The 14,115-nt window shown below is 47.4% G+C and overlaps 2 protein-coding genes across 2 annotated transcripts in view; one reads left to right on the top strand and one right to left on the bottom strand.

The window, feature by feature from the left end:
• LOC144754057 (saoe class I histocompatibility antigen, A alpha chain-like) overlaps window positions 1-14,115 on the top strand; it is a 1,371,606-nt gene that overhangs the window by 529,994 nt on the left and 827,497 nt on the right. The gene's annotated exons all lie outside the window — the stretch shown is intronic.
• On the bottom strand, window positions 1,188-3,306 carry LOC144752893 (zinc finger protein 862-like). The gene has a single exon (XM_078640718.1). It carries the CDS (start codon window positions 3,255-3,257, stop codon window positions 1,188-1,190), a length of 2,070 nt encoding a protein of 689 aa, XP_078496844.1. The 5' UTR covers window positions 3,258-3,306.

Genomic DNA, 14,115 nt, shown 5'->3' with positions numbered 1-14,115 from the left:
TGGATAACCTTCCTTAGTACGTACTTTAGGGGCACTGATGCCAACATCCAAGGTACTTCCACACACATAAAATGCACCATGGACTGTTCAAAATGCATCCGTGACTGCCACGAGCTCCAGCAGTTAGATCAGACTATTGCAATCAAGTGTGCACTGATTTGCAACAGAATTTCAAAGGGGAGGCGCGATGGGGCCCCGGGTCCAAATGGGATTCCACCCCTACTGTTTAAGCAAGACCCCGCGTATTGGGCAGCTGCCCTTAAACCAATGTGTGTTAAGATTCTGCAGACTTCTTTAATTCCATCATTGTGGAGGGGAGCCATCATTTCACCGATCCTCAAAAAGGGAGACCAAAGCGATCCAAAAAATTACCGGTTAGTGGCTCTGCTCGATAATGAGGCAAAATATTTTGCGGGCCTCGTTCTGCAGGAACTGTTATCCTGGGCAGCCGATGTCTCAGCAACCCTATACAACCAAACAGGCTTCTGTAAAGGTATGGGAACCTCTTCCAACATCTTAGCACTATCTTTATTAATTGATGCAGCACAAGAAGCGAACCAACCACTCTATCTGTTCTATATTGATTATAGTTCGGCTTTCGATCATGTCGACAGGAACCTTCTGTGGGAAAAGTTATTCAAACTGAACATTCCTCCGCTGCTTTTAAAACAGTTAATTCTCCTTCACAGCGACACATGGGTGCAAGTCAGGCTGGGCACCGGTGACCATCTTTCAAGAAAGATTTCAACTTACACCGGAGTAAAACAGGGCTGCGTTCCTGCCAATGTTCCCTCTAATTTTTTTCCTCTGTGTGCGGCAGTGGAGGGTCTCTGTGCGCTGCAACCATGGCTATGTGCGCCAGGAACCAAACCGCGCGTGTCTGCGGCGCCAAATGGCACTCCAAAAGTTTTCTTTAAAAAGCGAAAAGATAGTGCATTTTCACACATACAGCGCCACAATAAGGGTCTTAAGGGCAGTTTGCAATATTGGATAAGCACGCCATGACATGAACTGGTTACACTGGCAAGTACACTTCAAGTTTAGAAAAGCACAAGACTTCAATGGTGGTACCATCATTAGATTTTAATAAATATTCTTAACTGGAGCACAGTTCATTGGGTGGGGAAATGCTGCAAGCCTATACAATATCACATATATACAAGAAGGTAGAGGGCTGTTCAGACACGTCAAGTGGCGTCACTAGATGGGTGACAGGGTTGCTTCTCACGGCGATCCTTGCCATTTTTCCAGTGCTGATAAACTCGGTCTAGGTCAACTTTCCCGTTCAGGAGGTAGGCCTTTGTCCTTATCAGCATGTCCAAATGCTTCTGCTCTAGTCTATTCCTCAATTTGCTCTTGATAGTATTCATGAGGCTGAATCCTCGTTCACAGTCTGCACTAGATGCTTGAAATGTTGCGCAGACATCAACAAGCTGAGACACGACACTATACTGAGCAGCATTGCGTACAGTGAAAGTCACCATGTCTTGAAAGGTGGTAAATAACCCACCCTTAACATGTTCTGCCACCACATATTTATAGTCTCTGTACTGTCGAACAACATCTTCTGGTGTTTCACAATCACCCAGGGCCAAGACATTTTTATACTTTTCAACAAGTCTTTCAATATTCTCAGTCCCAAAATCAAAATGCGATTGTGTGGCTATTGCCTGGATCTCAAAACTTGCCCATTCTTTTAGCTCACCTTCAGGGAACCTTTTTTGCATGTGCTCACAAAGAAGGGAAACAAAAGACAAAATAGGCCCACTGTCAAACTCTTGTCCATCCTTGTACAAAACCATCAGCTCTCTTACATTGCTGCTCCAAAAGACAGTGTCCCCCAAATACTGTTGCTTAATTTGGCCAATCTTCGCTCTTGCATACTGTACGGCTTCAACAGTAGTTAAAGAACTTTTTTGGAATAGTTTGCACAAAGATGCAAATTCACCCAGAATGTCATTAAGTACTGCAAGGGAAATATGGTAGTTGGAGTCCGATAGCTTTTTATAACAATATTTAGCAATTGGATCATTCTCCTCAACTTTCTCATGCTCAAAGTACTTAAGAACAGTTTCGTAATTACGAATTAGTGCACCAACAGCAAAATGCCTTGAAAGCCACCGGACTTCATTCAGTGGTCGAAAAGAGACAACTTCACATTCAGTGACCGATGCAATTTCATCCAGCTTGGACTTCCTTGCAGGAGATCTGGAGAACACAGTGTAGACAGTCCTCAACAATGTCTCCATCTCTTTAATCATTGGAACCCTCTTCCAGGTATCATCAACTCCCAAATCTTCTCGATGGGCGACACAATGCTGCTCAACTAGATGAGGAATGGATTGTTTAAGGCGAGTAGCAACACCATTATTCTTCCCCAGCATCACAGATGCACCATCAGATGTGAACATGACCATTTTCATGAGGTCCAGTTCATTGGCAGTGTAGAATTCTTTCACGGCAGTAGTGATAGCCTCAGCATTACAGCTAGTCAGCTTCACTATGCCCCCAAACTGCGTTTTATGCTCAGTTGATGTTACAGGTCGGAACTTGAAATACAGGATGAGCATTTTTGAAACAGAAATATCTGTGCTCTCATCAATTATCAAGGTGTGATACAAAGCTTGCCGAAGTTCTGTCATAGCTTCACAGTGTATCACGCTATTGATGGCCTCAAGGAACTCAAAGGCATAGTTCTTGCTCCTCCAGCTGTCTGGTATCTTCACATACAAAGCTAAGTGGTCATGGATGTCTTGTACAGATAACATTGAAGTGTTCATCTTGACTGCCAGCAACACGTTGTTGATGAGAATCTTTATCTCCTCAGGAATAGATCTTTGGCGTTCAACTACTTCCATTCTATTTGCTTTGTCTGTGGCAGTTTCTGTCAGCATTGCCCGCACTCCAAAACCAAACCTGGCAGCAGCACTTCTGTTTCTCAATATCACCATGGCAGACTCGTGTACTTTGCTAAGTAGATGGCGTTTCATGTAGTCCAGTTTCCAGCCATCACTCCATTTCTTCCCTGTGGAAAAGTCCCCAACAATCTTGGCTTCGGCACATGCTTTGCAAATCAAGCCCACATCCGGACTGTATTGAAATAGTTCCCCGAGTTGCATGCGGACCTTGCTTCGTGACTTCTGTGTCTCAGCCTCCACAATTTCCTTCATCCACTCTTCCTTGAATACAAGGCAACATTTCTTCCTTTGTGGTGAAGCACTGCACTCTCCCGGAGTTACAGCTTTGCGCTTGAACATTTCCGTACCCGCCGGTTTGAGCCTGCTGTCCCACAAAGCCTGCAAAATAAGGAAACATGGCTTACGTTGACGCCTAGCTCATGAATGCAAACTGTTATACTACAATGTTCAAGATGCACCACAGTTTAACTCAACCCAACAATTACCTCTTCTGCCTGCACTCACGTGCGCCTCTTTAAATGTATGGGGTTCTTGCTGTGAAACCTGCAACAGAAGAAAACATCGGTAAGTATATATGGTACAACAATGTTCAAGACGCACCACTGTTTAACTCAACCCAACAATTACCTCTTCTGCCTGCACTCACGTGCGCCTCTTTAAATGTATGGGGTTCTTGCTGTGAAACCTGCAACAGAAGAAAACATCGGTAAGTATATATGGTACAACAATGTTCAAGACGCACCACTGTTTAACTCAACCCAACAATTACCTCTTCTGCCTGCACTCACGTGCGCCTCTTTAAATGTATGGGGTTCTTGCTGTGAAACCTGCAACAGAAGAAAACATCGGTAAGTATATATGGTACAACAATGTTCAAGACGCACCACAGTTTAACTCAACCCAACAATTACCTCTTCTGCCTGCACTCACGTGCGCCTCTTTAAATGTATGGGGTTCTTGCTGTGAAACCTGCAACAGAAGAAAACATCGGTAAGTATATATGGTACAACAATGTTCAAGACGCACCACAGTTTAACTCAACCCAACAATTACCTCTTCTGCCTGCACTCACGTGCGCCTCTTTAAATGTATGGGGTTCTTGCTGTGAAACCTGCAACAGAAGAAAACATCGGTAAGTATATATGGTACTACAATGTTCAAGATGCACCACAGTTTAACTCAACCCAACAATTACCTCTTCTGCCTGCACTCACGTGCGCCTCTTTAAATGTATGGGGTTCTTGCTGTGAAACCTGCAACAGAAGAAAACATGGGTAAGTATATATGGTACTACAATGTTCAAGATGCACCACAGTTTAACTCAACCCAACAATTACCTCTTCTGCCTGCACTCACGTGCGCCTCTTTAAATGTATGGGGTTCTTGCTGTGAAACCTGCAACAGAAGAAAACATCGGTAAGTATATATGGTACTACAATGTTCAAGACGCACCACAGTTTAACTCAACCCAACAATTACCTCTTCTGCCTGCACTCACGTGCGCCTCTTTAAATGTATGGGGTTCTTGCTGTGAAACCTGCAACAGAAGAAAACATCGGTAAGTATATATGGTACTACAATGTTCAAGACGCACCACAGTTTAACTCAACCCAACAATTACCTCTTCTGCCTGCACTCACGTGCGCCTCTTTAAATGTATGGGGTTCTTGCTGTGAAACCTGCAACAGAAGAAAACATCGGTAAGTATATATGGTACAACAATGTTCAAGACGCACCACTGTTTAACTCAACCCAACAATTACCTCTTCTGCCTGCACTCACGTGCGCCTCTTTAAATGTATGGGGTTCTTGCTGTGAAACCTGCAACAGAAGAAAACATCGGTAAGTATATATGGTACAACAATGTTCAAGACGCACCACTGTTTAACTCAACCCAACAATTACCTCTTCTGCCTGCACTCACGTGCGCCTCTTTAAATGTATGGGGTTCTTGCTGTGAAACCTGCAACAGAAGAAAACATCGGTAAGTATATATGGTACAACAATGTTCAAGACGCACCACAGTTTAACTCAACCCAACAATTACCTCTTCTGCCTGCACTCACGTGCGCCTCTTTAAATGTATGGGGTTCTTGCTGTGAAACCTGCAACAGAAGAAAACATCGGTAAGTATATATGGTACAACAATGTTCAAGACGCACCACAGTTTAACTCAACCCAACAATTACCTCTTCTGCCTGCACTCACGTGCGCCTCTTTAAATGTATGGGGTTCTTGCTGTGAAACCTGCAACAGAAGAAAACATCGGTAAGTATATATGGTACAACAATGTTCAAGACGCACCACTGTTTAACTCAACCCAACAATTACCTCTTCTGCCTCCACTCACGTGCACCTCTTTAAATGTATGGGGTTCTTGCTGTGAAACCTGCAACAGAAGAAAACATCGGTAAGTATATATGGTACAACAATGTTCAAGACGCACCACTGTTTAACTCAACCCAACAATTACCTCTTCTGCCTCCACTCACGTGCGCCTCTTTAAATGTATGGGGTTCTTGCTGTGAAACCTGCAACAGAAGAAAACATCGGTAAGTATATATGGTACTACAATGTTCAAGACGCACCACAGTTTAACTCAACCCAACAATTACCTCTTCTGCCTGCACTCACGTCTGCCTGTGCAATTGTCTTTGTAGTACGGTCTCACGAACCTGCAAAAGAAAAAAGGGTGCAGATTGTGAATCTATTTACCCAGCAACCCCCAACCCAACGAGGAACGTAAACAGAATTACCTTGTCTTTGTGGTACTCGCACCTGACCACTGTAATCCAAATACCCTACAGACTGGAAACCTACAAGTGAAGACAAGTAAGTCAGCAAACGCCTGAAGAATTACAAACTGTGAATGGGACCGGTCAAGAGGCCCAAGACAAAAAATGACCAAATAATTACCTGGGATTTCAGCCTAGGACAAACAGGGGTGTGCCCATGTGTTCCATTATTAGCATCCATTATCTTAAACTGGTCTATAAATGTGAATCCCAGGGGAAAGTGGCATTACAGAAGGTGTAGCACAAAATACAAACTGCAAATGGTTGAGGTGGGTGAACAAGGTAACCCACAGGATGGCTGAGAAGCACACAATCCATCAAAGACAAGTACAAAGGAGACCACAGACAGAGGTACGTGGGATCTCAGAGCTGAGGCAGCAGGGCCTTGTGGAAGCAAGACATGTGGAGAGGAGGCCTCAGACTTGAGGCTGCAGTCAAACAGAGGACAGTGTGTCCTCAGGGCTGAAGCAACAGAGCCTCGTGGGAGTATAATGAATATGGAGGTGTTAACGTTAATAATAGAGACTAACATAAAACAATATTGAGAAAGTCTATATGCACTTTAAATTGGCAAAAAAAAAAACATTTGGATTCCTAGTTCTAAGCTGTTTTCTCACTGGACCAAAGTGTGTGATTCTGGACAAATCGTGTTCTCTTCCTCATCATCAGAGTAACCCTCGGCATTGAGCTAGATGAAAAACTAAGCCATTGTCGTGCCATTAACATGTTCAGTCCTATTCAGCACAAGGGGGACTGGGTGAGTGGTGAACCCCCTTTTTGCTTAACTGCTGACTTTGTGTAGCTCTTAAAAATATACATGTTGTGTTGCAGTTTTCTGCACAGCCAACATTATCCAGGTACTGTGTACTACTCGGCACAGCATGCACACATCATACATATGTTTCCAAGCCCCTGCTTTGTTTGTAGAGACATGCAAACACCTCAGCAGCCATGATGCCTATCAAACTGAAATACACCCAGTGCCAGCTAGGCCGGGCGCATCATGTGGAGGTCCAGGGTCAATGGAGGAACTGTGAACCTCAATTCAGAAACTTATCATGAACAAACAACATCTCGAGTCAAAAACAAACATAAACTACAAAATTAACCGAAGATGAGCAACTATCAGACAACCAAAGACCAATGAAAAATGTATGACACCCATCAAACAGTCACTGACACCAAGATACTTACACACCAATGGACAGACAGGCACAACTAGTAACAGATGTGATATAACACCCAGGCACTGCCAAACACCCTACAACAACATTCACTGTCAGGTACTCAAAGAATGAAGAGACATTGTCACACACAAGACAAAAAACTGCCCAACAACACAAAGGCAAACATCATCAACACACTATGAAAGACCAACACAGACCAGACACCCAGAAACGGAACCGCAGCTCAGACACAAAAGATCAATACACTGACTTACACATTGGCCAATAGTTATACATCAAAAAAGCAAGCCGAGAACCAGCAACCATTGAAAAACACACAATCCAAGCTGTCAGAAGTCAAAGACGAAGTCATGCTATTACATGCCCACACACTAGCAGACACCGGCAGACTCAGCGGCCAACAAAAGTCATCTCAACACTAGGGGACACGACTAGACACCCACAAACCAAAAGACACCATAGGACTCACACGGACCAACTGACATTCTACCAGTCTACAGACCAATACACACCACCAGACGCCCAGGGAAAAAAACGAAACAAACCAGCAGCTGAAGTTAACTATTAAAACAATAAAAACCTTTTAAACAAGTAAAAGGGTGCCCTTTCTGAATGTGTTACAGAAAAGGGGGTGGTGATGAACAGAGTGTCTGAATTAAGCAGACCACTCTTACCCAGTCCAAAGATCAGGGCTTGATCCATCACCGTTATTTATCTCACTGCCCCATCCCAGCTCAGAACCTGGCTATATGCAAATTAGTCTGTCCCTGGCCCAGTGCATCATGGGAACAGAGCAGACCAAACTACCAAGCCAATTCTTCACCAGAAAGGAGACAAGCTACCGGGGACCGGTTTCTGGCATTTCAGCCTCTTCGGCCCGGCTTGCTTGAATCCTGATGGAGCAGTGAGAAAGGGACTCATGTCTGAGTATACCCTGCCACACCTATAGTGGCCAAAAACGATACAGAAAAGGGGGTGGTGATGAACAGAGTGTCTGAATTAAGCAGACCACTCTTACCCAGTCCAAAGATCAGGGCTTGATCCATCACCGTTATTTATCTCACTGCCCCATCCCAGCTCAGAACCTGGCTATATGCAAATTAGTCTGTCCCTGGCCCAGTGCATCATGGGAACAGAGCAGACCAAACTACCAAGCCAATTCTTCACCAGAAAGGAGACAAGCTACCGGGGACCGGTTTCTGGCATTTCAGCCTCTTCGGCCCGGCTTGCTTGAATCCTGATGGAGCAGTGAGAAAGGGACTCATGTCTGAGTATACCCTGCCACACCTATAGTGGCCAAAAACGATACAGAAAAGGGGGTGGTGATGAACAGAGTGTCTGAATTAAGCAGACCACTCTTACCCAGTCCAAAGATCAGGGCTTGATCCATCACCGTTATTTATCTCACTGCCCCATCCCAGCTCAGAACCTGGCTATATGCAAATTAGTCTGTCCCTGGCCCAGTGCATCATGGGAACAGAGCAGACCAAACTACCAAGCCAATTCTTCACCAGAAAGGAGACAAGCTACCGGGGACCGGTTTCTGGCATTTCAGCCTCTTCGGCCCGGCTTGCTTGAATCCTGATGGAGCAGTGAGAAAGGGACTCATGTCTGAGTATACCCTGCCACACCTATAGTGGCCAAAAACGATACAGAAAAGCGGGTGGTGATGAACAGAGTGTCTGAATTAAGCAGACCACTCTTACCCAGTCCAAAGATCAGGGCTTGATCCATCACCGTTATTTATCTCACTGCCCCATCCCAGCTCAGAACCTGGCTATATGCAAATTAGTCTGTCCCTGGCCCAGTGCATCATGGGAACAGAGCAGACCAAACTACCAAGCCAATTCTTCACCAGAAAGGAGACAAGCTACCGGGGACCGGTTTCTGGCATTTCAGCCTCTTCGGCCCGGCTTGCTTGAATCCTGATGGAGCAGTGAGAAAGGGACTCATGTCTGAGTATACCCTGCCACACCTATAGTGGCCAAAAACGATACAGAAAAGGGGGTGGTGATGAACAGAGTGTCTGAATTAAGCAGACCACTCTTACCCAGTCCAAAGATCAGGGCTTGATCCATCACCGTTATTTATCTCACTGCCCCATCCCAGCTCAGAACCTGGCTATATGCAAATTAGTCTGTCCCTGGCCCAGTGCATCATGGGAACAGAGCAGACCAAACTACCAAGCCAATTCTTCACCAGAAAGGAGACAAGCTACCGGGGACCGGTTTCTGGCATTTCAGCCTCTTCGGCCCGGCTTGCTTGAATCCTGATGGAGCAGTGAGAAAGGGACTCATGTCTGAGTATACCCTGCCACACCTATAGTGGCCAAAAACGATACAGAAAAGGGGGTGGTGATGAACAGAGTGTCTGAATTAAGCAGACCACTCTTACCCAGTCCAAAGATCAGGGCTTGATCCATCACCGTTATTTATCTCACTGCCCCATCCCAGCTCAGAACCTGGCTATATGCAAATTAGTCTGTCCCTGGCCCAGTGCATCATGGGAACAGAGCAGACCAAACTACCAAGCCAATTCTTCACCAGAAAGGAGACAAGCTACCGGGGACCGGTTTCTGGCATTTCAGCCTCTTCGGCCCGGCTTGCTTGAATCCTGATGGAGCAGTGAGAAAGGGACTCATGTCTGAGTATACCCTGCCACACCTATAGTGGCCAAAAACGATACAGAAAAGGGGGTGGTGATGAACAGAGTGTCTGAATTAAGCAGACCACTCTTACCCAGTCCAAAGATCAGGGCTTGATCCATCACCGTTATTTATCTCACTGCCCCATCCCAGCTCAGAACCTGGCTATATACAAATTAGTCGGTCCCTGGCCCAGTGCATCATGGGAACATTGCACCATCAGGATTCAAGCAAGCCGGGCCGAAGACGGCTGAAATGCCAGAAACCGGTCCCCGGAAGCTTGTTTCCTTCCCAGTGTAAGAATTGGCTTTTGTAGTCTGGTCTGCCCTGTTCCCATGATGCACTGGGCCAGGGACAGACTAATTTGCATACAGCCAGGTTCTGAAACTGGGATGGTGCAATGAGCTAAAAAACGGTGTTGGATCTAGCCCTGATCTCTTGACTGGGTGAGAGTATTCTGCTTAATTCAGAGACTCTGTCCATCACCACCCCTTGTTGTAAATAATTTTGTCCACCCTACGCGTGGAAGGGTATACTCAGATGTGAGTCCCTTGCTCATTGCACCATCAGGATTCAAGCAAGCCGGGCCGAAGACGGCTGAAATGCCAGAAACCGGTCCCCGGAAGCTTGTTTCCTTCCCAGTGTAAGAATTGGCTTTTGTAGTCTGGTCTGCCCTGTTCCCATGATGCACTGGGCCAGGGACAGACTAATTTGCATACAGCCAGGTTCTGAAACTGGGATGGTGCAATGAGCTAAAAAACGGTGTTGGATCTAGCCCTGATCTCTTGACTGGGTGAGAGTATTCTGCTTAATTCAGAGACTCTGTCCATCACCACCCCTTGTTGTAAATAATTTTGTCTACCCTACGCGTGGAAGGGTATACTCAGATGTGAGTCCCTTGCTCATTGCACCATCAGGATTCAAGCAAGCCGGGCCGAAGACGGCTGAAATGCCAGAAACCGGTCCCCGGAAGCTTGTTTCCTTCCCAGTGTAAGAATTGGCTTTTGTAGTCTGGTCTGCCCTGTTCCCATGATGCACTGGGCCAGGGACAGACTAATTTGCATACAGCCAGGTTCTGAAACTGGGATGGTGCAATGAGCTAAAAAACGGTGTTGGATCTAGCCCTGATCTCTTGACTGGGTGAGAGTATTCTGCTTAATTCAGAGACTCTGTCCATCACCACCCCTTGTTGTAAATAATTTTGTCCACCCTACGCGTGGAAGGGTATACTCAGATGTGAGTCCCTTGCTCATTGCACCATCAGGATTCAAGCAAGCCGGGCCGAAGACGGCTGAAATTCCAGAAACCGGTCCCCGGAAGCTTGTTTCCTTCCCAGTGTAAGAATTGGCTTTTGTAGTCTGGTCTGCCCTGTTCCCATGATGCACTGGGCCAGGGACAGACTAATTTGCATACAGCCAGGTTCTGAAACTGGGATGGTGCAATGAGCTAAAAAACGGTGTTGGATCTAGCCCTGATCTCTTGACTGGGTGAGAGTATTCTGCTTAATTCAGAGACTCTGTCCATCACCACCCCTTGTTGTAAATATCTTTCTGAATGTGCGGCGCTCCCACAACACTTGCGAATGTAGAGGTCGTGCCAGTACCGAATCGGTGATTAATGGTGCCGCTTTGAATACAAGCGCCTCTGTGACATACGTCTATGCGCCTACAAGCAAAGGCAGGATGTGTCCCTATGCACCTCCTGCCATGTAGCCATCACATCGGCACATCACCCACATCGAAGAAACACACACATCACATGCAGACATGATTGACACTAAAAAGCACACACGCAGAAGCACATGGTCTCACAGACTCCCAGCTAGACATGCTTACATATATGAAATGCTCATGCACGCACACACAGATAAACCCACAGCCAGCGACACAGCCACCGCGCACATATCTCCTTCGCAAAGCAAGCGAACTCCTGGCCGGCAGCACCGCGTCGTAGGAGTGATGCAACAGCAGGCCCCGGGGCCCACCGTGCCAAGTCTTCCTGTTTTCTGTACACTACAACCAACGGAATTGGAAAAATCGCAGAAAAATAAGTTGCAGAGACTGCATGTGAAACGGACTAAAGGCACCTCTCTGGCTGCGGACTCATTAACCCATCCTCCCCCGGATTGGAACAAGCCTCAAAATGTCTCTGGCGACGAGCAGCGTCTCTCATCTAATTACAATCTACGCTAGCGACAAAAAACGGGCCTGTGACAAGATCATAACTAAATAAAATAAATGCAATCGAACAAGCCATGCGTCTCGTGCAGAAAGGACCATTGTGCAAGCGCTAAATGACTATTCCGCCATGCTCGACTCGTTGGCAGTATTAAAACTTAAGCCGAAACGATTAAAAATGGGATATTTGTTGCGTCGGTTGCCTTGACGTCTATGGATAGACGGAGAGCTTACGTTTCCACCGGCAGGGTCCCTGGCTTCAGCGCAGCCGCCGCGGGCATCGGACAGCTGGACGCCACAATCCACAGCAAGGCCCACAGCTGCCACGTCCGCCACCCCTGGCACCAGCCATGGTGCCCTGACTGCTTCCTTTGCCAATCCATGGCCGGCGACCACCAGCTCAGGCGCCAACAGTCTGCAAGACAACTCATCTGCCCAACGCAAGACAGGCGTGGCCCGCTCCCATGGGGGGTTACATGAGAAGGTGAGGTGTCCGCCTGGTGTCAATCATCGAAGGCAGGTAAGTGGGCAGCGCCATCTCACCCAGCTGGTGCCAGTTTGGTAGGTTGAATGCGGGGTATGAAAACCTGAGTGTGACCGACCGGTTGCCAAAGGTTCTAAAGAAGGTGGGCCCAACTCAACAATTCATTCATTCGAGGACAACAGAAGGAGTATCATTAAGGTCGGCATTGATAAGTGTAGTGTCAATATATAAAGTGCATGTCAATTGCAATAAGGCGCTAGGCAAAGCAAACTTGGTATCCAGGTTACTGAGTTTCTTTGGTACATTTAAATGGCTTCTGGATAATGGCTCATCCCACCCTCGTGGTCAAAGTTTGTTTCGAAGATGTCTACTGATTCCTAAGGTAAGTTATCCACGCAGGGGAGAGCCCGGGGCTGTTCGCGTTGCTGAAGCCCCTCACAAGCCTCTGTACTCGCTCGTGCATTTGATAGTCATAGGGCGCGGACCCCGTATGAAGTTGCTGGCCAGGGTGTGTTTCCAGGTGCCTTGGTGGCGGTGTTTGGCTCTGGAAGGCTCCGTGCCCGCTCAGGGGGTCGGGGCACACCTGTCTGTTGCAGTCAGTGCAGGGCACCGCTGGCCCGGCGAGCAGACTTGTGCAGAGTTATGGATGCGCTGCTCCGGCCTCAAGGCGCTCGTGGTGCCATGCGCGTGGGACTCACGAACGGGGAGGGCCGCCTCTCTGCCTCGGGGTGCACTGCTGGGGTTCATCCAAGGAAGGAGATGCGATGGATGGTCTATCGGAGACAGCCCGTTGCGGGACCCCGGGAGTGAAAAGCAAGTGAGTCTTCAAAGAGCCCAAAAGTCTCTGGAGCGCTGGGGCCGCCGCGCGCTGTCCCAGGAGTCGCGAGGACCGGAGGTGAAGGACGGGGTCCCGCCGAGGAGTGGGCGCTTGGAGCCGGGCCCACTCCCGCCTCCCGCCACCCGCCACCCGCCTCCCGCCGTGGTAAATACATTCTCCTCCCGCTCCTTACCTGCAACTTCTCACGCCCGCACCGCCGCCAACCGCCGCCACCACTGGAAATGTGCTGCATGTCATGTTCGCGCCGCTCGCTTTTTAAAAGCGGCGGGCGGCGCGAATCTCTTGCGACGGCCTGTGTGCGCGCTCCACGATAGGTGGTGCGCGCTGACGTCAGAGAAGGTGCGCGCGCGCGCGCGGCCTAGAGGGAACAGTGGTTCCTGCCCCAACACTTTTTAATCTTTTTATGGGAGACCTATCCAAATTGTTGAATGACGGCAATTCACATGCTCCAAAGCTAGGGGGCTCACAGATTTCCAACCTACTCTATGCAGATGATCTGTTACTCATCAGCCGGACCCCGGTTGGCCTTCAGCGGCTGTTGGATATTACTTCAAGATATTCTGCTGCTAATAGACTTACCATCACCCGGCAAAAGTTATGTGTATCAATCTTTCCAAAAAGAAAGCAACTTGAAACTGGCTCTTGTCATTTAGCAAGCTAGAAAAGGTCAGCGAATATCGATATTTGGGGGTCTTTATAGACCATAAGGGCAACTTCACTCCGCATTGTGAAGCTATAAAAAGGAGAGGAGTATCTGCGGCAGCGACACTCAGAACCTTAAAAAACACAGTTTCCGGTCCAAGCTTTCTTCCTCTAATAAAGGTAATACAGGCAAAGTTAATCCCAGCAATTACTTATGGCAGTGAAGCTATGAGAGGGAGGGATGCTCCCTTATTAGATAGAACTGTGGCAAAAGCACTTCGTATGATCTTTGGCCTTCCAAGGTATTCATCGCCGGCTCAAATGAGACTAGAGTTCAGGTTACAAAAAGAAGAGCTGGCAGGCAAGGGAACCTACATAAAAACCTGGCATAAACTATGCAGGGGTGATCCGAATACCTTAAATGCTCTCC

The sequence above is a fragment of the Lissotriton helveticus genome, chromosome 5_1, assembly GCF_964261635.1.
Source record: "Lissotriton helveticus chromosome 5_1, aLisHel1.1, whole genome shotgun sequence".
Lineage (NCBI taxonomy): Eukaryota > Metazoa > Chordata > Amphibia > Caudata > Salamandridae > Lissotriton > Lissotriton helveticus.
The sequence above is the reverse complement of the archived record's forward strand: the minus strand, read 5'-3'. Positions and strand labels throughout refer to the sequence as shown.